At 34.8% G+C, this 25,741-nt stretch overlaps 1 protein-coding gene across 1 annotated transcript; it reads left to right on the plus strand.

Moving 5' to 3' along the window:
• On the plus strand, window positions 1-20,706 carry ambp (alpha-1-microglobulin/bikunin precursor). Its single transcript, XM_062057452.1, has 10 exons — window positions 1-192; window positions 3,133-3,275; window positions 6,993-7,069; window positions 7,134-7,250; window positions 10,039-10,140; window positions 15,542-15,603; window positions 17,702-17,786; window positions 18,082-18,249; window positions 18,340-18,507; window positions 20,606-20,706. The coding sequence occupies exons 1-10, from the start codon at window positions 73-75 to the stop codon at window positions 20,656-20,658; spliced, it is 1,095 nt and encodes a 364-aa protein (XP_061913436.1). The 5' UTR covers window positions 1-72; the 3' UTR covers window positions 20,659-20,706.
• Window positions 20,707-25,741: the final 5,035 nt, after the last annotated feature.

Consider the following 25,741-nt stretch of genomic DNA (forward strand, 5'->3'; position numbering starts at 1 on the left):
GCCTCCTGGGGTGTTGATCTTTACCAGCATCAGTCCTCGAAGAGACGAGCACACTACTGGAAGCCTGAGAGCATGCAGAAAGCTTTGGTTCTGGTTCCTCTGCTGGTCCTGGGATGGACCTGGACCATCCAGGGCCTTCCCTTGGCCGTAGAACCTTTGTACCCCACGCAGGAGAACTTTGATCTGACTAGAGTGAGTACTTCAAGTGAATCTTTCATTGGGTCCCTTTTAGCTGGAAGTGACAGACAGCTTTAAGCTAGTAGGTCTCAAAGTTGACCAGGGTTATTAGGATTCTGTAGAATATCGTTAAAAAATTACAATATAGCAGGAACATGATAACGACAAAAACTGCACTAAAAAGCAAAAATAAATATTGTATTTCTGACAAAGGTAGCTTGGGTCTAGATCAGGGGTGTCAAACTCATTTTAGCCTCGGGGCCACATGGAGGAAAACCTATTCCCAAGTGGGCCAGACTGGTAAAATCCTGGCATGATAACCTAAAAAATAATGACAACCTCAGATTGTTTTCTTTGTTTCATTTCAGCCAAAAACAGAAAAAGCACTTTCTGAAAATGTATAAATCTTGTTTCTTGTCCCTTGACAAAACACTTCAAGTTGGCCGAAACATTCCGAGGAAAGAATTGTTGCAATTTAAAGAACTCAATGAACTTAGTCTTCGCCATCAAGTCACCGCCTATCTGGGATGCGTTGGGAAGTCCCTCGGACCCCCTTGCGCCCGGGGTGCTCACGCGGATCAGGTGGAAGGAAGTTTATTATATTCCACCAAAAGGGGGCGATACTGGCGCCAAAGCAGTCACGCGGTTGTGTCTTACCCAATGCCCCGACCCAACATCAAAAATGTCAGCAAGATCGGAGCATGTGGAAGGAAGTTATGACTGTTATCATTTTCCACCACAAGGGGGCGATACTGGTGCCACAGCAGTCATGCAGTTGCGTCTTACCCAATGCCCCGTTTTTTGCAAATTTTTTAATATTAGCATGCTGACGCTTTTTGGCTAAATGTGTGTGTTTAAACCTAAAAATCATGGAATTTTGATAATTGGCGCCATCTTGGAATTATGCTCTTGTCTCTTATATTAGCAGGCTAATGTTTTATACTAGCTCGTTAGCAAATTTTGCTTGTTTAAACCTAAAAATCATGGTTTGGGATTCTCAATTGTGCCACGTTTTTTGCTAATTTTCTTATATTAGCACGCTAACGTTGGTATGTTAACGTTTTATGCTCGCTTTTTAGCTAAATTTGTGAGTTTAAACCTAAAAATCGTGATTTTTGATACTTGGCGCCATCTTGGAATTATGCTCTTGTCTCTTATATTAGCAGGCTAATGTTTTATACTAGCTCGTTAGCAAATTTTGCTTGTTTAAACCTAAAAATCATGGTTTGGGATTCTCAATTGTGCCCCGTTTTTTGCTAATTTTCTTATATTAGCACGCTAATGTTGGTATGTTAACGTTTTATGCTCGCTTTTTAGCTAAATGTGTGTGTTTAAACCTAAAAATCATGGACTTTGATGCTTAGCCCGAGTATGCTAACTAACGTATCTTATATTAGCATGCTAATGTTTTATGCTAGCTTTTTTTTTTAGCTATTTTTCTTTGTTTATCTTAATTTCCCATCGGGGATTAATAAAGTACTTCTGATTCTGATTCTGATTATACCTAAAAATTATATATTTTGATACTTGGGGCCATCTTAGAATTATGCTAATGTATTTTATATTAGCAAGCCAACGTTTTATACTAGCTCGTTAGCTACTTTTCTTTGTTTAAACCTACAAATCATGGTTTGGGATCCTCAATGCTGTCATGCAAGTATGCTAATAGTTAACGTGCATTAACTGATAGCATGTGCATGCTAACATTTTTTGCTAATTTTCTAATATTAGCACGCTAACATTTGCATGTTAACGTTTAATGCTTGCTTTTTAGCTAAATTTGTGAGTTTAAACCTAAAAATCATGATTTTTGATACTTGGCGCCATCTTGTCTCTTATATTAGCATGCTAATGTTTTATACTAGCTCGTTAGCAAATTTGGTTTGTTCAAACCTAAAAATCATGGTTTGGGATCCTTAACTCTGTCATGCAAGTATGCTAACCTTTTTTTGCTAATTTTCTTATATTAGCACGCTAACGTTTGCATGTTAACGTTTTATGCTCGCTTTTTTGCTAAATTTGTGTGATTAAACCTCGAAATCACGGAATTGGATGCTTGGCGCCATCTCGGAAGTATGCTAACGTCTCTTATATTAGCATACTAATTTTTTATGCTAGCTTTTTTTAGCTATTTTTGTTTGTTTATACTTAAAAATAATAGATTTTGATACTTGTGGCCATCTTAGAATTATGCTAACGTCTTTTATATTAGCATGCTAACGTTTTATGCTCACTTTTTTGCTAAAGTTGTGTGTTTAAACCTAAAAATCACAGAATTTGATGCTTGGCGCCACCTCGGAAGTATGCTAACGTCTCTTATATTAGCATGCTAATGTTTTATGCTATCTTTTTTAGCAATTTTTGTTTGTTTATACCTAAAAATCATAGCTTTTGATACTTGTGGCCATCTTAGAATTATGCTAAGGTCTTTTATATTAGCATGCTAACGTTTTATGCTCGCTTTTTTGCTAAAGTTGTGTGTTTAAACCTAAAAATCACGGAATTTGATGCTTGCCGCCATCTAAGAAGTATGCTAACGTCTCTTTTATTAGCATGCAAATTTTTTATGCTAGCTTTTTTTAGCTATTTTTGTTTGTTTATACTTAAAAATCATAGATTTTGATACTTGTGGCCATCTTAGAATTATGCTAAGGTCTTATATATTAGCATGCTAACTTTTTATGCTCGCTTTTTAGCTCATGTGGTATGTTTCAACCCCAAAATTATGGATTTGGATACTTGGCAACATTTTAGAAATATGCCGGGACAGATGGCAGACCCGTCAACATTTTCCTCTGGACTTTTCTAGTCTTGCTAAATATTGCATTGAATTGTTCAACAAGATCAATATTTTTGATGATACAGAAAAGTGTATTATTTGTAATATTTCGTTTTGTTTTTATAAATCTGCGAGTCAAATGTGACGTGTGACACCACCTCATTTTTTCACGCCAGTTTTTGGGGACGTGGCACGATGTTGCCGAGGCGACCACGTGCCCTCACATTCACCGCCACAGGAGCGACGCGGCGATCGGCAAGCTGGTGTTGCAGAGAGGCGCCAGCGAGGGCAAACTGCAAATGACTCGAACTAAACTCAAGTGAGTGGTTTAGCGCACACAAACACTCACCTGTTTGCTTGCCACCATCTTGTTTGCTAAACTTAAATATTTCAAGTTGAACTCGCCCAAATATAGTCTTGTTTTATTAGTTTTACCATGTGTTTCCAACAGGGGGCAATGTTTTGCACCAAAGTGGACACAAAATAGAAGGGGATCTGCACTTATTTTGGAATTTTGCCCATCATTTTTTATCTTTTAATGCATTTTAACTCTTACATAAAAGTCCGCTTACAATGGAGCCAATGGGAGCTTTCTGGCCATAAAACCCAATAAATAACCACCAACAATGCTCAATTTACATGTCGTCACCTGAACATGAACCAAGTATTAGCCTTATTGTTATTATAAGCGCTAACTAGCTTATGCTACTATGTTGACATATTGAGCTGCTGCATGGCCTCTGAGTTGGTGAAAGTCAATTTTAGATGATAAATCATGCCTCTCACCTGGATAGTAGAAGGTTGTGGACATAAACCCACAAGTTGGTCAACGTTGACATCCAACTTAGACCCGGAGATGCCCAGAAAGACACGAATAGACGCTTCGTTCTCCACTTCCCTTTTTTCTTCGCGGGATGTTTGAGTCGTTCCTCATGTAAAGGGGAGGATATAAACATCCCATCAGTCTTTATCACAGTGAGAGCAGACATTGTACAGTAAGTGATGGCTGTATTATGTTTGTTGTCTTGTGAGTTGTTGTCAGTGATGTTGTTGAAGGGATTAGCGAACGCTGTGATGCGTCTGTACGCCTAAAATGATGAAAATGTGTAAGTATTACATGTTATTATGAATGTTATTAGATACTACATACATACTTACAGTGTGTGTATAAAACCTTGATGGAGGTTTTTAGAGCGATTCATAGGCGGACTAGAGCGACTCCCTTAGCTCCATTGTTTGCTGACTCTTGCTAAGGTTTATTTACGAGTTAGAATGCATAAAAAATTAAGAATGTTCTTGTCTTACATAAGGATTGTTAATCACAGACACAATTCCAAAAAAAAAAGTGCAGTTCCTCTTTAAATATGTCTTGGTAATGTCAATGCAAACAATGATAATATTTTTTTAATTAAAAACTGAAAACCTTTTAACTAAACATTTAAAAAATGTATATTTTTTCTTTATCCCAAATTATTTTAGTTGGAAAAAAATCCTCAAATATGTTATTGTATTTTTTTAGTAGTGATTTTTAGTGATTTTTTTAAAAATGTATCTTTATTTTGATATAGCTAGGGTTCAATTGAACTTAAATAAGGATAAACGTATAAAAAAAGAAACCGAAGAAAAATATTTTGGTATTATCGTAAATTATTGTATATTGGAAAATTTAGAAAAAAAATTGTTTTTATTGTTGTCAAATAAGGAAATAAAATTGTCTTTATGTATTTTGTATTAATCTGTCTAAGCTTTAGTGTGAACCTTTATTTGCTAAAGTTATAGATTTAAGTTGACGTTGTCCTAATGTTGTTTTTTATTAGTTATACCAGGTACTGCCAGCAGGGGGCAATGTTTCTCACTGAAAATACACACAACATAGAAGAATCATCCATCCATCCATTTCTACCGCTTGTCCCTTAAAAATATGTATTATATATAGATATATTTTTAAAACACAAAATACAATTATTTTCATTTGGAAAAATTGGAAAATATATATTATTGTTGTTTTTGTTGTCAAAATAAAAGTATCTACACGTTTTTCACTTTTAAAAATACCTTACTTATTTTTATATTGAGCCACAATGCACATTGAAAGTATTCACAGCTTTTCACTTTTCCCGCATTTTATGTCACAGCCTTATTCCAAAATGGGAAAAAAAATCATTTGTGTCCTCAAAATTCTACAGACAACATGCCAAAGTCACAATGTGAAAAGTTTTAATTTTTATTTTGCAAATGTATTTAAACTAAAAAAAAAAGAAAAAGATCAAAACCTTTTTCAATACACACCTTTTCACATTGTCATTATGGGGTGTAGAATTTTGAGGATAAAAATGAATTCATTCCATTTTGGAATAACATAACATAACAAAATGTGGGAAAATTAAAGCCCTGTGAATACTTTCCGGATGCATTTTTAGTGTGAAACTTTATATGCTAAAGTTATATATTTAAGTTGAAGCTACTGTTGTTTTTTATTAGTTATACCATATATTGCCAACAGGGGGCAATGTTTCTCAACGTAGTGGACATATAATACTTTTAATATGTTAAGGTTATGTCAATGCAAAACAAGCTAATAATCCAAACAATACATTTAAAAAACTGTTGTTTTTTTTAAACTAAACATTGAAAAAATATATGTTGTCCTTATCGCAAATTATTTTAGTGTGGAAAATTGTGGGCCAACAGGGGGCAATGTTTCACACTAGTGGATAAACACTGGAAGACTTAGACAGGTAAGTTAATGTCATTGTTATGTCAGTGCAAACAATAATAATAATAATGATAATAATAATAATAATAATAATAATAATAATAATAATAATACAATAATATGTAATAATAATATTAATATGTAATAATAATAAATAATATGTAGTAATGATACATAATAACAATAAGTATATGTAATAATTATATGTAATAACAATAATAATATGTAATAACAATTATAATATGTAATTATGATCATATGTAATAATAAAATAATATGTAATAATAATAATATCTAATAAAAATAATAATATATAACAATAATAATAATAATAATAATATGTATTAATATAATATGTAATAATAATAATATTTAATAATAATAATATAATATATAATGATATGTAATAATAAAATAATATGTCATCTGTAATAATAAGTAATAATAGTACAATAATATTTAATCATAACAATAATATGTAATAATAATATGTAATAATAATATAATATGTCAAAATGATAATATTTAATACCAAAATAATATGTTATAATAATAATTTAACATGTAATAATATAATATGATATGTAATAATAATAATAATATGTAATGATAATAATAATAATACAATTACAATATGTAATCATAATAATAACATGTAATAATAATATAACATGTAATAATAATATGTAATACTAATAATATAATATGTAATAATAATATGTAATAATAATAATAATAATATGTAATAATAATAATATAATATGCAATAATAATAATAATAATGTGTAATAATAATCATGATAATAATAATACTATAAAAATAAATAAATATTAATGATTTTAAACTTAACATTATAAATAATTATTTGTTCACTATCACATTATTTTAGTTTGGAAAATTGGAAAAAGGAAAAATATTAAAGTTGTCAAATGAGAAAAAGATATCCTTTTTTTAAAATTGATTTATCTTGGCTTTAGTGTGAAACCTTATACAGGTATGCTAAAGTTATATATTTCAGTTAAAGTTGTCTGAATAGTTTTTGCCTCCATAGTTATGCCATGTAATGCCACCAGGAGGCAGCCTTCCGCACTGCAGTCAGCATACTTGAATTAGACTGGAAAGTGGGACGTGTGTCATTGTATTATTGTTATGTCAATGCAACAACATGAATTATTATTTAAAAAGACGATTAGAAAAAACATTTTAAACTCAAGTATAAAAAATATATTTTTCCATTATTGCCCTTTGTGTGTGTGTGTGTGTGTGTGTGTGTGTGTGTGTGCGTGTGTGTGTGTGTGTGTGTGTGTGTGTGCGTGCAGGCGAGGGGTCTGCATGGAGAGCAGTGGAGAGTATAATCTGACAGCCACACCGGGACGCTTCAACTATTATGTCGCAAGTAAGTTTGTCAGCGTCATCAAAGACGACTTTTGCCAACTTTGAAGAACCTGCTGGCCTTCCAGAGTGGGACGCAGACGTGGACGCCTACGTGGTCCACACCAACTATGAGGAGTACGCCATCGTGATGACGGTCAAGGAGAAGCCGGCGGGCCACAGCAGCACCTCAGTCAAGCTCTACAGTGCGTGGAAGGGTTACAACACACACCTGGAAGGGTTACAACACACACCTGGAAGGGTTAATACACACACCTGGAAGGGTTACAACACACACCTGGAAGGGTTAAAACACACACCTTGAAGGGTTAAAACACACACCTTGAAGGGTTACAACACACACCTGGAAGGGTTACAACACACACCTGGAAGGGTTACAACACACACCTGGAAGGGTTAAAACACACACCTGGAAGGGATAAAACAAACACCTGGAAGGGATAAAACACACACCTGGAAGGGTTAAAACACACACCTGGAAGGGTTAAAACACACACTTGAAAGGGATAAAACACACACCTGGAAGGGTTAAAACACACACCTGGAAGGGATAAAACACACACCTGGAAGGGTTACAACACACACTTGAAAGGGATAAAACACACACCTGGAAGGGTTACAACATACACCTGGAAGGGATAAAACACACACCTGGAAGGGTTAAAACACACACCTGGAAGGGTTACAACACACACCTGGAAGGGTTAAAACACACACCTGCAAGGGTTACAACACACACCTGGAAGGGTTAAAACACACACCTGGGAGGGATAAAACACACACCTGGAAGGGTTAAAACACACACCTGGAAGGGTTACAACACACACTTGGAAGGGATAAAACATACACCTGGAAGGGATAAAACACACACCTGGAAGGGTTACAACACACACTTGAAAGGGATAAAACACACACCTGGAAGGGTTACAACATACACCTGGAAGGGATAAAACACACACCTGGAAGGGTTAAAACACACACCTGGAAGGGTTACAACACACACCTGGAAGGGATAAAACACACACCTGGAAGGGTTACAACACACACCTGGAAGGGATGAAACACACACCTAGAAGGGTTACAACACACACCTGGAAGGGTTAAAACACACACCTGGAAGGTTTAAAACACACACCTGGAAGGGATAAAACACACACCTGGAAGGGTTACAACACACACTTGGAAGGGATAAAGCACACACCTGGAAGGGTTACAACACACCTGGAAGGTATAAAACACACACCTGGAAGGGTTAAAACACACACCTGGAAGGGATAAAACACACACCTGGAAGGGTTACAACACACACTTGGAAGGGATAAAGCACACACCTGGAAGGGTTACAACACACCTGGAAGGTATAAAACACACCTGGAAGGGTTAAAAAACACACCTGGAAGGGTTAAAACACACACCTGGAAGGGATCAAACACACTTGGAAGGGTTACAACACACACCTGGAAGGGTTAAAACACACACCTGGAAGGGTTACAACACACACCTGGAAGGCATAAAACACACACCTGGAAGGGATAAAACACACACCTGGAAGGGTTACAACACACACCTGGAAGGGTTAAAACACACACCTGGAAGGGATGAAACACACCTGGAAGGGTTACAACACACACTTGGAAGGGATAAAGCACACACCTGGAAGGGTTACAACACACCTGGAAGGTATACAACACACCTGGAAGGGTTAAAACACACACCTGGAAGGGTTAAAACACACACCTGGAAGGGTTAAAACACACACCTGGAAGGGATCAAACACACCTGGAAGGGTTACAACACACACCTGGAAGGGTTAAAACACACACCTGGAAGGGATAAAACACACACCTGGAAGGGTTACAACACACACCTGGAAGGGATAAAACACACACCTGGAAGGGATAAAACACACACCTGGAAGGGTTACAACACACACTTGAAATGGATAAAACACACACCTGGAAGGGTTACAACACACACTTGGAAGGGATAAAACACACACCTGGAAGGGTTAAAACACACACCTGGAAGGGTTACAACACACACCTGGAAGGGATAAAACACACACCTGGAAGGGTTACAACACACACCTGGAAGGAATAAAACACACACCTAGAAGGGTTACAACTCACACCTGGAAGGGTTAAAACACACACCTGTAAGGGTTAAAACACACACCTGGAAGGGATAAAACACACACCTGGAAGGGTTACAACACACACCTGGGAGGGATAAAACACACACCTGCAAGGGTTACAACACACACCTGGAAGGGATAAAACACACACCTAGAAGGGTTACAACACACACCTGGAAGGGTTAAAACACACACCTGGAAGGGTTACAACACACACTTGGAAGGGATAAAGCACACACCTGGAAGGGTTACAACACACCTGGAAGGTATAAAACACACACATGGAAGGGTTAAAACACACACCTAGAAGGGTTAAAACACACACCTGGAAGGGATAAAACACACCTGGAAGGGTTACAACACACACCTGGAAGGGTTAAAACACACACCTGGAAGGGTTAAAACATACACCTGGAAGGGTTACAACACACACCTGGAAGGGTTAAAACATACACCTGGAAGGGTTAAAACACACACCTGGAAGGGATAAAACATACACCTGGAAGGGTTACAACACACACCTGCAAGGGTTACAACACACACCTGGGAGGGATAAAACACACACCTGCAAGGGTTACAACACACACCTGGAAGGGTTACAACACACACCTGCAAAGGTTACAACACACACCTGGAAGGGATAAAACACACATCTGCAAGGGTTACAACACACACCTGCAAGGGTTACAACACACACCTGGGAGGGATAAAACACACACCTGGAAGGGTTACAACACACACCTGCAAGGGTTACAACACACACCTGGGAGGGATAAAACACACACCTGCAAGGGTTACAACACACACCTGGAGTGACACAAGTTGTCGGTGGTCCTCAGGTAGAAGCTTGGACGTGAGGGACACGGTGATGGAGGACTTCAAGACGCTGGTCAGAGAGCAGGGCATGAGTGATGACAACCTCATCATTAGAAGCAACAAAGGTCAGACTTTTGTCACGATGGAGTCATACTGTATGTTCTTCAAGCATTTATTTCACGCAAAGTAGCACCTCAAAAATACTTTGCCCAGCAAGTAGAGAGCCTTCATGTTTCTGTCAGTGTTTAGCTGGGAATACTTGCTTTCTAATCATTAATATGTCATTTGTATATTTCTATTAACTTTTTGTTTTGTTTTTTGAGGTAAACATTAACGTTTTAAGATAAATATTAACATTTTATTTTATTATTTGAGGTAAACATTACATTTTTATTATATTATTTAAGATACATATTAACATTTTATTTTATTATTTGAGGTAAACATTAACATGTTATTTCATTTATTATTTAAGGTAAACATTAACATTTTATTTCATTATTTAAGATAAATATTAACATTTTATTTTATTGTTTGAGGTAAACATTAACATGTTATTTCTTTTATTATTTAAGGTCAACAGTAATATTTGATTTTATTATTTAAAATAAATATTAACATTTAATTTTATTTTATTATTTGAGGTAAACATTAACATGTTATTTCATTTATTATTTAACGTCAACAGTAATATTTTATTTGATTATTTAGGATAAATATTAACATTTTATTTTATTATTTGGGATAAACATTAACATGTTTTTTCATTTATTATTTAAGGTCAACATTAACATTTTATTTTATTATTTAAGATAAATATTAACATTTTATTTGATTATTTTAAGCAAACATTAACATGTTATTTCATTTATTATTTAAGGTCAACATTAACATTTTATTTTATTATTTAGGATACATATTAACATCTTATTTTATTATTTGAGGTAAACATTAACATATTATTTCATTTATTATTTAAGGTCAACATTATAATTTTATTTTATTATTTAAGATACATATTAACATATTATTTTATTATGTGCGGTAAACATTAACATGTTATTTCATTTATTATTTAAGGTCAACCTTAATATTTTATTTTAATATTTAAGATAAATATTAACATTTTATTTTATTATTTGAGGTAGACATTTACATTGTATTTTATTATTTAAGATACATATTAACATTTTATTTTATCATTTGAGGTAAACATTAACATTTTATTTCATTTATTATATAAGGTGAACATTAATATTTTATTTTATTATTTTAGATAAATATTAACATTTTACTTTATTATTTGAGGTAAACATTAACATGTTATTTCATTTATTATTTAAGGTCAACATTAATATTTTATCTTATTATTTATTTGTTGTTTTTTATTAGTTATACCATATATTGCCAACAGGGGGCAATGTTTCTTAACGTAATGGACATATAATACTTTTAATATGTTAAGGTTATGTCAATGCAAAACATGCTAATAATCCAAACAATACTTTTTTTTTTTTTAAATAACTAAACATTGAAAAAATATATGTTGTCCTTATCGCAAATTAATTTAGTGTGGAAAATTGTGGGCCAACAGGGGGCAATGTTTCACACTTGTGGATAAACACTGGAAGACTTAGACAGGTAAGTTAATGTCATTGTTATGTCAGTACAAACAATAATAATAATAATACTAATAATAATATGTAATAATAATACAATAATATGTAATAATGATTTTAATAATAATAAATAATATGTAATAACGATATGTAATAACAATAATAATATGTAATAATAATAATAATATGTATTAATAATAAAATAATATGTAATAATAATAATGATCATATGTAATAATAATATAATATGTAATTATGATAATATGTAATAATAATAATATGTAATAATAATAATATAATATATAATGATATGTAATAATAAAATAGTATGTCATATATAATCATAAGTAATAATAATACAATAATATTTAATCATAATAATAATATGTAATAATAATATAATATGTAATAATAATATAGAATGTAATAATGATAATATGTAATACCAAAATAATATGTTATCATAATAATATGTAATAATAATAATACAATATGTAATCATCATAATAACTTGTAATAATAATATGCAATAATAATAATATAATATGTAATAATAATAATATGTAGTCCATCCATGCTTGTCCCGTTTGGGGTCCCGGGGGTGCTGGAGCTTACCTCAGCTGCATTCGGACGGAAGGCGGGGTACACCCTGGACAAGTCTCCAGCTCATCGTAGGGCCAACACAGATAGACAGACAACATTCACACTCACATTCACACACTAGGGACCATTTAGTGTTGCCAATCAACCTATCCCCAGGTGCATGTTTTTGGGGGATGGTAGGAAGCCGGAGTACCCCGAGGGAACCCACGCAGTCACGGGGAGAACATGCAAACTCCACACAGAAAGATCCCGAACGCAGCATCGAACCCAGGACCTTCGTATTGTGAGGCAGACGAACTAACCCCTCTACCACCGTGCTGCCCCTGTAGTAATAATAATAATAATAATAATACAATATGTAATCATAATATAACATGTAATAATAATATGTAATAATAATATGTAGTAATAATAATATAATATGTAATAATAATAATATGTAATAATAATAATATAATATGCAATAATAATAATAATAATATGTAATAATAATAATGATAATAATAATACTATAAAAATAACTAAATAATGATTTTAAAGTTAACATTAAAAAAAATATTCGGTCACTATCACATTATTTTAGTTTGGAAAATTGGAAAAATAAATATTAAAGTTGTCAAATGACAAAAATATATCCTTTTTTTTTCTATTGATTTATCTTGGCTTTAGTGTGAAACCTTATATGCTAAAGTTATATATTTCAGTTAAAGTTGTCTGAATAGTTTTTGCCCCCATAGTTATGCCATGTAATGCCACCAGGGGGCAGCCTTCCGCACTGCAGTCAGCATACTTGATTTAGACTGGAAAGTGGGACGTGTGTCAATGTTATGTCAATGCAACAACATGAATTATTATTATTTAAAAAGACGATTAGAAAAAACATTTTAAACTCAAGTATAAAAAACATATTTTTCCATTAAACATTAACATGCTATTTCATTTATTATTTAAGGTCAACAGTAATATTTTATTTTACTATTTAAGATAAATATTAACATTTTATTTTATTATTTGAGGTCAACTTTAACATGTTATTTCAATTATTATTTAAGGTAAACATTAGCATTTTATTTTATTATTTAAGATAAATATTAACATTTTATTTTATTATTTGAGGTTCACATTAACATTCTATAGTATTATTTTAAGGTAAACATTAATATTTTTATTTTATTTTAATATTTAGGGTCAAAGTAAAAAAATAAAAAATTTCTTTGAGATAAATAATAATATTTTGGTGTATTATTTGAGGTAAATATTAACATTTAATTTTTCGATTTTAAGGGTCAACATTAACATTGTTTCAATTATTAGAGATGAATATTAACATTTAATTTGATTATTTGAGGTTCACATTAACATTGTATAGTATTATTTTAAGGTAAAAATTAATATTTTTATTTTATTTTAATATTTAGGGTCAAAATAAAAAATATATAAATTATTTGAGGTAAATATTAACATTTCATTTTACGATTTTAAGGGTCAACATTAACATTGTTTCAATTATTAGAGATGAATATTAACATTTAATTTGATTATTTGAGGTTCACATTAACATTGTATAGTATTATTTTAAGGTAAACATTAATATTTTTATTTTATTTTAATATTTAGGGTCAAAATAAAAAATATATAAATTATTTGAGGTAAATATTAACATTTCATTTTACGATTTTAAGGGTCAACATTAACATTGTTTCAATTATTCGAGATGAATATTAACATTTAATTTTATTATTTGAGGTTCACATTAATATTTTATAGTATTATTTTAAGGTAAACATAAACATTTTTATTTAATTATAATATTTAGGGTCAAAATAAAAAACAATTACATTATTTGAGATAAATAATAATATTTTGGTGCATTATTTGAGGTAAATATTAATATTTAATTTGACTATTTTAAGGGTCAACATTAAAACATTTTCAATTATTCGAGATTAATATTAACACATTGTTTTATTATTTGAAGCTGACATTAACATTGTATAGTATTATTTTAAGGTAAATATTAACTTTTTTTTAATTTATTTTAATATTTAGGGTCAAAATAAAAATAAAAAAATAAAGAATTTGAGATAAATAATAACATTTTATTTCATTATTTGAGGTCAACATTTTATTCTATTTTGTTATTTGACTTATACGTGAACATTTTATTTTGTAATTTCACTTAAACATTATCATCTGATTTTGTCTTTGAAGTTAAACATTAACTTAAAATTAAATCACAATTTATTTTTATTCTATTGTATTTTATTCTATTTTATTAATGAAGTAAACATGAACATTTCATCTATTTTCTTCACATTGCTTTATTCTGCTATTTTGTTTTATTTTTATTTTTTTTGTTATTTTATTTTATTGAAGTAAGCATTTTATTAATTTTATTGTTAGAGGTAAACATTAAAGTATTTTATTTTGTTACTTGAGTTAAAAATTAACATTTCAGGAGGCTAAAATGTAACGGCGGAGTCCAACCGACTTACTGCCGGCAATGCGTACCAAGGTCTGACACTGATCGTACAGGGAGCGGACCGTCACAATGAGACAGTCCGATACCCCATACTCTCTGAGCACTCCCCACAGGACTTCCAGAGGGACACGGTCGAATGCCTTCTCCAAGTCCACAAAGCACATGTAGACTGGTTGAGCAAACTCCCATGCACCCTCAAGGACCCTGCCGAGAGTATAGAGATGGTCCACAGTTCCACGACCAGGACGAAAACCACGCTGCTCCATCTAAATCCGAGGTCTCAACTACCCGGCGTAGCCTCCTCTCCAGTACACCTGAATAGACCTTACCCGGAAGGCTTAGGAGTGTGATCCCACGATAGTTGGAACACACCCTGCGGTTCCTCTTCTTAAAGATAGGAAGCTCCGCCCCTCTCTTTACCTGAGAGTCCAAAACATGAGACCACAAATCCGATGACCCAACCACAAAGTCGATCATGGAACTGCAGACTAGGGTGTCCTGGTGACCCTTATGTTTGAACATTGAATATGGTCTTCATCGGTTTTATCTATTAGGTTTTTATTTGACTTTGAATGTAATATTTTACAGACGACTTCAGAATCAAAGAAAGCTGTAGTTTATTTTATGAAATAACTGTGATGGCTTTAAAACAAATCAATGTTTTATTTTGTTGTATTAAAATGTCATCATTGAAGGATAATTGTAAACAAATCTATTTTTAGTAACATTTCACTTTAATATTGTGCTATTATTGGTCTATTTCTCTCATGTGTGCAGACTTTGAAAGTGTTGCGTAACTTGTTGACCTTTGACCTGCCGCAGGTGACTGCACTCCAGGTGAGGACCTGGAAGAGGTGGCCTTTGACCTGGATCTTCAGCTTCAGGTGCTTCACTTCTTGCACTTTTTAATCAATCATTTCCTGCTCAAACGTTACAAATATCACCTGAAGCAGCCCTGAGGGTGTGCCGATACAGCGCCCCCGCTTCTCATGTGATATTAATGCGATACAATATCACCGGGTGTGTGACATAGAGATATCAATGCGATACGACATCATTGGCTCTGTGTTACATCGTGATATCAATGCGATATGATATCACTGGGTGCGTGACATAGAGATATCTATGCGATACAACATCACTGGGTGTGTGACAGTGACATGGGTTGGGTTGTACTTGTATAGCGCTTTTCTACCTTTTTAAGGAACTCAAAGCGCTTTGACACTATTTCCACATTCACCCATTCACACACACACATTTATATCAATGCGATATGATATCATTGGGTGTTTGACATAGTGATATCAATGCAATACGACATCACTGGGTGTGTGACATAGTGATATCAATTCGATACGATATCATTGGGTGTTTGACATAGTGATATCCATGCGATACAACATCCTTGAGTGTGTGACATAGTGATATTAATACGATACGATATCATTGGGTGTTTGACATAGTGATATCCATGCGATACAACATCATTGAGTGTGTGACATAGTGATATTAATGCGATACGATATCACCGGGTGTGACAAAGTGATATCAATGCGATATGACATCACTGGGTGTTTGACATAGTGATATCAATGTGATACGATATTACTGAGTGTGTGACATAGTAATATCAATTCAATACGATATCAATGGGTGTGTGACATAGTGATATCAATGCAATACGATATCACTAGGTGTGTGACATACTGATATCAATTCGATATGATATCATTGGGTGTTTGATATAGTGATATTAATGCGATACAACATCACTTGGTGTGTGACATAGGGATATTAATGCAATACGATATCCCTGGGTTGTGTGTCATAGTGATATCAATGCGATACGACATCACTGTGTTTGTGACATAATGATATCAATGCGATACGACAGCACTGGGTGTGTGACATAGTGATATCAATGTGATACGACATCACTGAGTGTGTGACAGAGTGATATTAATGTGATACAATATTACTGGGTGTGTTACATAGTGATATTAATGCGATACAACATCACTAGGTGTGCTACATAGTGATATCAATGCGATACGACATCGCTGGGTGTGTGACATAGGGATATTAATGCAATACAATATCACTGGGTTGTGTGTCATAGTGATATCAATGCGATACGACATCACTGTGTTTGTGACATAATGATATCAATGCGATACGACATCACTGGGTGTGACATAGTGATATTAATGCGATACGACATCGCTGGGTGTGTGACATACTGATAACAATGCGATACGACAGCACTGGGTGTGTGACATAGTGATATCAATGTGATACGACATCACTGAGTGTGTGACAGAGTGATATTAATGCGATACGGTATCACTGGGCGTGTTACATAGTGATATCTATGCGATGCGACATCGCTGGGTGTGTGACATACTGATATCAATGCGATACGACAGCACTGGGTGTGTGACATAGTGATATCAATGTGATACGACATCACTGAGTGTGTGACAGAGTGATATTAATGCGATACGGTATCACTGGGGGTGTTACATAGTGATATCTATGCGATGCGACATCGCTGGGTGTGTGACATACTGATATCGATGCGATACGACAGCACTGGGTGTGTGACATAGTGATATCAATGTGATGCGACATCACTGAGTGTGTGACAGAGTGATATTACTGCGATACGGTATCACTGGGTGACATAGTGATATCAATGTGATACGATATCACTGGGTGTGTGACATAGTGATATCAATTTGATACGATATCATTGAGTGTTTGACATAGTGATATCAATGTGATACAACATCACTGGGTGTGTGACATAGTGCTATTAATGTGATACGATATCACTGGGTGTGACATAGTGATATCAATGTGATACGATATCGCTGGGTGTTTGACATAGGGATATCAATGCGATACGATATCACTGGGTGTGTGACAGAGTGATGTCAATGCGATACAACATCACATAGTGATATCAACTTGATATCACAGAGGTTCAGGAGACAGGTGGCAACAGTGATGGATCTGGCAGACATGGATGGTTCTGGTTCTGACCTTCTGACCTTCAATGATTCTGGTAGGAGACCACACCAGGTCCAACAAGTCTCTTAGTCACCTTACCTCGCTCACTCATTTCCTCTCCTTGCTCCCTCGCTTCCTTGCTCCCTCACTCCCTCTTTCCCTTTCTCCCTTGCTTTATCTCCTCGCTTCCTCACTCCCTTGCTTCCTCTCCTTGGTCCCCCACTTCCTCTCCTCGCTCCCTGGCTCCCTCCCTCGCTCCCTTGCTTTATCTCCTCGCTTCCTCGCTCCTTCATTTCTCTCCTCGCTCCATCCCTTGCTCCCTTGCCCCCCCTCCCTGCTCCCCCCGGCAGAGTCGTGCCAGCTGAAGGCGGAGACAGGTCCGTGTTTCGGGATCCACCAGAGGTTCTTCTACAACTCTTCCTCGCTGACCTGCCAGCCCTTCAAGTACGGTGGTTGCCTTGGCAATGACAACAACTTCAAGACGGAGAAGGAGTGCCTGCAGAGATGTCGTGTCGCCGGTGAGCACCGCTTCTCTTCTTTTTACCCCCCCCCCCACACACACACACACACGCACTGCTGTGACGTCATCACTGTGCCCTCCCCCACAGCCGTGTGCCGGCTCCCCCTGGCGGTAGAGGCGTGCACAGGTCAGCCGCTCACCTGGTCCTTCGACTCCAACCTGGGCGTGTGCTTCCCCTACAAGGCCGGCTTCTGCCAGCTCAACGGGAACAAGTTCTACAGCAAGGCCGAGTGCCAGGAGTACTGCCAGGCCAAAGGTCGTATTCATGTTCATCAATGATGTCATCGTGCTGTTTTTTTCCTGTTGCATCATATTCATGTTCATCAATGATGTCATCATGTTATTTTTATGTTGCATCATCATCAATGATGTCATCTTGTTGTTTTTATGTTGCATCATCAATGATGTCATAATATTGTTTTTTTCTGTTGCGTCATGTTCAATTATGTCATCATATTGTTTTTTGTTGCATCATTATCAATGATGTCATCATACTGTTTTTATGTTGCATCATCAATTATGTCATAATATTGTTTTTTATGTTGCATCATCAATGATGTCATCATATTGTTTTTGTTGCATCATCCTCAATGATGTCATCATGCTGTTTTAACGTTGCATCATCATCAATGATGTCATCATTTAGTTTTTTTTCTGTTGCATCATCGTTAATGATGTCGTCATGTTGGTTTTTCTGTTGCATCGTCAATGATGTCGTCATGTCGTTTTTTTCTGTTGCATCATCATCAATGATGTAATCATGTTTTTTTCTGCTGCATCATCATCAATGATGTCATCATGTTGTTTTTATGTTGCATCATCAATGATGTCACCATGTTGTTTTTATGTTGCATCATCATCAATGATGTTATAATGTTTTTTCTGTTGCATCATCCTCAATGATGTCATCATATTGTTTTTTCTGTTGCATCATTGTTAATGATGTCATCATGTGGGTTTTTTCTGTTGCATCATCATCAATGATGTCATCATATTGTTTTTTCTCTTGCATCATCGTCAATGATGTCATCATGTGGTTTTTATGTTGCATCATCAATGATGTCACCATGTTGTTTTATGTTGCATCATCATCAATGATGTGATAATAATGTTTTTTCTTTTGTATCATCATCAATGATGTCATCATATTATTTTATGTTGCATCATCATCAATGATGTCACCATATTGTTGTTTATGTTGCATCATCATCAATGATGTCATCATTTTGTTTTTCTGTTGCATCATCATCAATGATGTCATCCTGTCGTTTTTCTGTTGCATCATCATCAATGATGTCATCATATTGTTTTATGTTGCATCGTCAATGATGTAATCAATGTTTTTATGTTGCATCATCATTAATGATGTCATAATATTGTTTTTTTCTGTTGCTTTATCATCAATGATGTCATCATGTTATTTTTTCTGTTGCATCATCATCAATGATGTCATCATGTTGTTTTTCCTGTTGCATCATCATCAATGATGTCATCGTGTTGTTGTTTTTCTGTTGCATCATCATCAATGATGTCATAATGTTTTTATGTTGCATCATCATCCAGCTTCCTCCCACCTCCAAAGACATGCACCTGGGGATAGGTTGATTGGCAACACTAAATTGGCCCTAGTGTGTGAATGTTGTCTGTCTATCTGTGTTGGCCCTGCGATGAAGTGGCGACTTGTCCAGGGTGTACCCCGCCTTCCGCCCGATTGTAGCTGAGATAGGCTCCAGCGCCCCCCGCGACCCCAAAGGGAATAAGCGGTAGAAAATTGATGGATGGGTGGATCATCATCAATGATGTCATCAAGTGTTTTTTATGTTGCATCATCATCAATGATGTCATAATATTGTTTTTTTTTCTGTTGCTTCATCATCAATGATTTTATCATAGTTTTATGTTGCATCATCACCAATGATGTCATAGTATTGTTTTTTCTGTTGCATCATTATCAATGATGTCATCATGTTGTTTTTCTGTTGGATCATCATCAATGATGTCATTGTGTCGTTGTTTTCTGTTGCATCATCATCATCAATGATGTCATCATGTTATTTTTCCTGTTGCATCATCATCAATGATGTCATCATGTGTTTTTTATGTTGCATCATCATCAATGATGGCATAATATTGTTTTTTTCTGTTGCTTCATCATCAATGATGTCATCATAGTTTTATGTTGCATCATCACCACTGATGTCATAGTATTGTTTTTTTCTGTTGCATCATTATCAATGATGTCATCATGTTGTTGTTTTTCTGTTGCATCATCATCAATGATGTCATCGTGTCGTTTTTTTTCTATTGCATCGTCATCATCAATGATGTCATCATGTTGTTTTTTTCTGTTGCAGATGAAGACCCTACAGCCGTTGTGCCACTCGCGCAGACGACACCAGAGGAATAAACAAATATTTGCAAAAAATATTTCCTGAATAAATCAAAACTCATCTATTTTTTTCTTGTTTTTAATTCTTTAACTTTTTGAAACTAAAAATACATTTTTAATCTATAAAGAAATGTTGAATAAACACATGTATATGACATGTTAATCATCTTGTTTGCTGCTGGACAAAATACAAAAAGTGTCAATAAAGTTGCACACAGAAAGAATAAAAGTTAAAATGATTTGAAATAATTTACTGTAAACACGACTTACAGTAAAATAAATCTAACAGCTCAGTCGTCAAAATAAAAAGTGCTATTGTTTTAATTCGGTGTAAAAAACGCCGTAAACTTGACAGTAAAATTGTGGCGATTAAGGTTTTTTTTTACCGTAAAATTCACAAATATATATATTTAATTACAAAAGCATTGGTGAGATGAAAAGCTTTAAACACTTTGATTAAATCATTGATCACAATAGATCTTTAATTACAATTAATCGAAAATAATAAATTAATGAAACAACACCTAGATATTTAAAAATCATTTAAAAATAAAGTAACATTTCGAATAACAACATTTTAAAAAGTGCATCTGTACACCTGTTTTTGAAAAAATATGTCACATTTGCATTGACATTATAGTGCATAAAATAAATGCTTATTGCACAAAAACAACAACATTACATTTAATTTTAGAATAAAAACGTTTTTCGAGCATTACAATCTATTCTACAGTATGAAGTGCAAAATACACCATAGTGTTTTCAATCAACTGTTTTTATACATTTAAAATCATTTATGTTGGTATAAAATAGATATAATTGTACATAAAGGATATGTGAGGACTACAAATTAAGAAGCTGCACAAAAAAATATTTGCATTGATCCAAAAATATAATTTGAGTATGAATAATATTCATAAAAGTGATTTAAAAACCTAGAAATAAAATGTAAAAGATAAAAAGCTGCACCGAAACCAAGCAATTAAACAATTTTAAGAAATTATGCAAAAATGTAATTCAAAACTTTAAATGAATACTGTAAAATACACCCCAATGAAACAACATAAATACACTAAAATATATATTTATTAAAGAGTCAAACGTTTTTTAAGCATTAGAAATACAATAAATGAAACAATATGTTATTATAATAGGTAAAAAAAATACACCTTTGTGTATTTACATTTAAAAATATATATTTGTATAATAACAAGCTGCATGTAAATATTTGATTTCATGCAAGCATTTTTTTCGGTAAATTTTTTTTTTAAAGTTTTTTTAAAATGCTGATATACTCCAGTTGTAAAAATTGTATTTTTCAAATATGTGGAAAAAACAACAAATAAAATAAACTTGCTGTTGTATAAAAACACATCAGTGATATTAAAATGTATTTAAATTGTATCACATTGAAAACAAATATAGGTTTTATAGATTTAGATTATAAATGATTGTGTCATCATCAATGATGTCATCATGTTGGTTTTGGTGTTGCATCATCATCAATGATGTCATCATGTTGTTTTTTTGTTTTGCATCATCATCATCAACGACGTCATCATGCGTTTTTTTCCCCCCTGTTGCATCATATTCATGTTCATCGATGATGTCATCATACTGTTTTCCTGTTGCATTATCATCAATGATGTCATCATGTTGACATCATTGACATACTCTATAGTGTAAATAGTATCCCATCTAAACCAAATATAGGTTTTATAGATATATTTTTTTACAATCTATTTAATTGATTATTTAGAGAGAAAAAAATAAGTTTTAGATGTTTTTGGAACTATTTATGAAAAAAAAACTTTAATTTAGTTTAATTAATAGTTTGATTCGTGTCACATTACAAGTGTATGACCAACAGGGGGCGGTAGTGAGATCACTCACGTGGAAAGACAAATATATATTTTTGACTTTTATTTTAGTTTTAAAAACATTTAAGTTAATACATTATTTTCCAGCCATTCCTTGCATCAAAGAGCATTGCATTATTCATTATTACTCCTTCAAACCCGGCAAGTTACTGCACTATTATCGTGTTATTATCGTGTTATTATCGTGTTATTATCCTGTTATTATCCTGCGTTTCTCTGAAGGAGCCACACTTCCTGCTCTTGTGTTTTTTGTCTTGCATCATCATCATCAATGACATCATCATGCTGTTTTTTCCCCCTGTTGCATCATATTCATGTTCATCGATGATGTCATCATACTGTTTTCCTGTTGCATCATCATCAATGACTATTATCATCATTATCGTGTTATTATCGTGTTATTATCGTGTTATTATCCTGCATTTCTCTGAAGGAGCCACACTTCCTGCTCTTGTGTTTTTTGTCTTGCATCATCATCATCATCATCAATGATGTCATGATACTGTTTTCCTGTTGCATCATCATCAATGACTATTATCATCATTATCGTGTTATTATCGTGTTATTATCGTGTTATTATGCTGCGTTTCTCTGAAGGAGCCACACTTCCTGCTTTAGTGTTTTTTTGTCTTGCATCATCATCATCATCAATGACATCATCATGCTGTTTTCCCCCCTGTTGCATCATATTCATGTTCATCGATGATGTCATCATACTGTTTTCCTGTTGCATCATCATCAATGATTATTATCATCATTATCGTGTTATTATTGTGTTATTATCGTGTTATTATCCTGCGTTTCTCTGAAGGAGCCACACTTCCTGCTCTTGTGAGGCCAGAATGCTGGGAATATCCGGACAGGAAAAGGAAGTGACATCACGCCGGTGACCTTCCGTGTGGCGGCCTGTATCACCTGGCGCTGCCCGCCTGGACCTTAGCGAACACACACACACACACACACACACACACACACACACACACACACACACACACACACTGCACAGAGAGAGAGTGAAAACTTATTGTGTGCACATTCCCACGCACACACACAGGAAGTGAGATCTTGGAGAACTTTCCAGCACCTTGCAGCTCAACACACACACACACACACACACACACACATACGCACACACAAACACAAACACACACCGCGGCCGAAGTCAACGCTATAAGTGTTGGCTCACTATTTGGCAAGGAAAAGCTGCTATTCAACAGCAGTTGATGACACTAAGATATACTAGGGTTGATTATAACAGGCTCACTATTTGGCAAGGCAAAAGGTCACCTGTATGTCTTATGATTAATTGCACATACAGTTTATGTTTTTATAAATGCATCAATGTCATTCATGTCTGTTGGTGTGCCGCTTTTTAACAATATTTGACACATTTATCGGTCAAAAGTCAAAAATTTTATGTAATAAAAATGTAATTATTGTTTGATGATAATTATCAATCAATCAATCAATCAATCAATGTTTATTTATATCGCCCTAAATCACAAGTGTCTCAAAGGGCTGTACTAGCCACAACGACATCCTCGGTACAGAGCCCACATACGGGCAAGGAAAACTCACCCCAGTGGGACGTCAATGTGAATGACTATGAGAAACCTTGGAGAGGACCGCATATGTGGGTACCCCCCCCCCGCCCCCCCCTCTAGGGGAGACCGAAAGCAATGGATGTCGAGTGGGTCTGACATAATATTGTGAAAGTCCAACACATCAGCGAAAGTCCAGTCCATAGTGGGGCCAGCAGGAACCATCCCGAGTGGAGACGGGTCAGCAGCGTAGAGATGTCCCCATCTGATGGACAGGCTAGCGGTCCACCCCGGGTTGGGAGCAGAGTACAAAAGAAAAAGAAAAGAAAAGAAACGGCAGATCAACTGGTCTAAAAAGGGAGTCTATTTAAAGGCTAGAGTATACAAATGAGTTTTAAGATGAGACTTAAATGCTTCTACTGAGGTAGCATCTCTAACTTTTACCGGGAGGGCATTCCAGAGTACTGGAGCCCGAATAGAAAACGCTCTATAGCCCGCAGACTTTTTTTGGGCTCTGGGAATCACTAATAAGCCGGAGTTCTTTGAACGCAGATTTCTTGCCGGGACATATGGTACAATACAATCGTCAAGATAGGCAGGAGCTTGACCGTGTAGTATTTTATACGTGAGTAGTAAAACCTTAAAGTCGCATCTTAGGTGCACAGGAAGCCAGTGCAGGTGAGCCAGTATAGGTATATATATTGTACATGTATATAAAGGTATACACAGTATAGGCGTAATATGATCAAACTTTCTTGTTTTTGTCAAAAGTCTAGCAGCCGCATTTTGTACCATCTGTAATCTTTTAATGCTAGACATAGGGAGGCCCGAAAATAAAACGTTACAGTAATCGAGACGAGATGTAACGAACGCATGAATAATGATCTCAGCATCGCTTGTGGACTAAATGGGACGAATTTTAGCGATATTACGGAGATGAAAGAAGGCCGTTTTAGTAACACTCTTAATGTGTGACTCAAACGAGAGAGTTGGGTGGAAGATAATACCCAGATTCTTTACCGAGTCGCCTTGTGTAATTGTTTGGTTGTCAAATGTTAAGGTGGTATTATTAAATAGATGTCGGTGTCTAGTAGGACCGATAATCAGCATTTCCGTTTTCTTAGCGTTGAGTTGCAAAAAGTTAGCGGACATCCATTGTTTAATTTCATTAAGACACGCCTCCAGCTGACTACAATCCGGCGTGTTGGTCAGCTTTAGGGGCATTTAGAGTTGGGTGTCATCAGCATAACAGTGAAAGCTAACACCGTATTTGCGTATGATGTCACCTAGCGGCAGCATGTAAATACTAAAGAGTGCAGGGCCAAGAACTGAACCCTGGGGAACGCCGCACGTTACCTTAACATAGTCCGAGGTCACATTGTTATGGGAGACACACTGCATCCTGTCAGTAAGATAAGAGTTAAACCAAGACAAGGCTAAGTCTGTCATCCCAATACGCGTTTTGATACGCTCTAATAAAATATTATGATCAACAGTATCGAAAGCGGCGCTGAGATCAAGAAGCAGCAACATAGATGAAGCATCAGAATCCATCGTTAGCAATAGATCATTAGTCATTTTTGCGAGGGCTGTCTCCGTAGAGTGATTTGCCCTGAAACCAGATTGAAAAGGTTCACAGAGATTGTTAGACGCTAAGTGTTCATTTAGCTGCTGTGCTAC

The sequence above is a fragment of the Entelurus aequoreus genome, linkage group LG08 (assembly GCF_033978785.1).
Source record: "Entelurus aequoreus isolate RoL-2023_Sb linkage group LG08, RoL_Eaeq_v1.1, whole genome shotgun sequence".
Taxonomy (NCBI): Eukaryota; Metazoa; Chordata; class Actinopteri; order Syngnathiformes; family Syngnathidae; genus Entelurus; species Entelurus aequoreus.

What these genes read in the sequence shown, in the direction of transcription:
- ambp (XM_062057452.1), top strand. Translation starts at nt 73, where the DNA reads ATGCAGAAAGCTTTGGTTCTGGTTCCTCTGCTGGTCCTGGGATGGACC. An exon ending in CTTCAACTATTATGTCGCAA is followed by an intron (nt 7,070 to 7,133) that starts GTAAGTTTGTCA and finishes CTGGCCTTCCAG; the next exon opens with AGTGGGACGCAGACGTGGAC. An exon ending in GCAGAGATGTCGTGTCGCCG is followed by an intron (nt 18,250 to 18,339) that starts GTGAGCACCGCT and finishes CCTCCCCCACAG; the next exon opens with CCGTGTGCCGGCTCCCCCTG.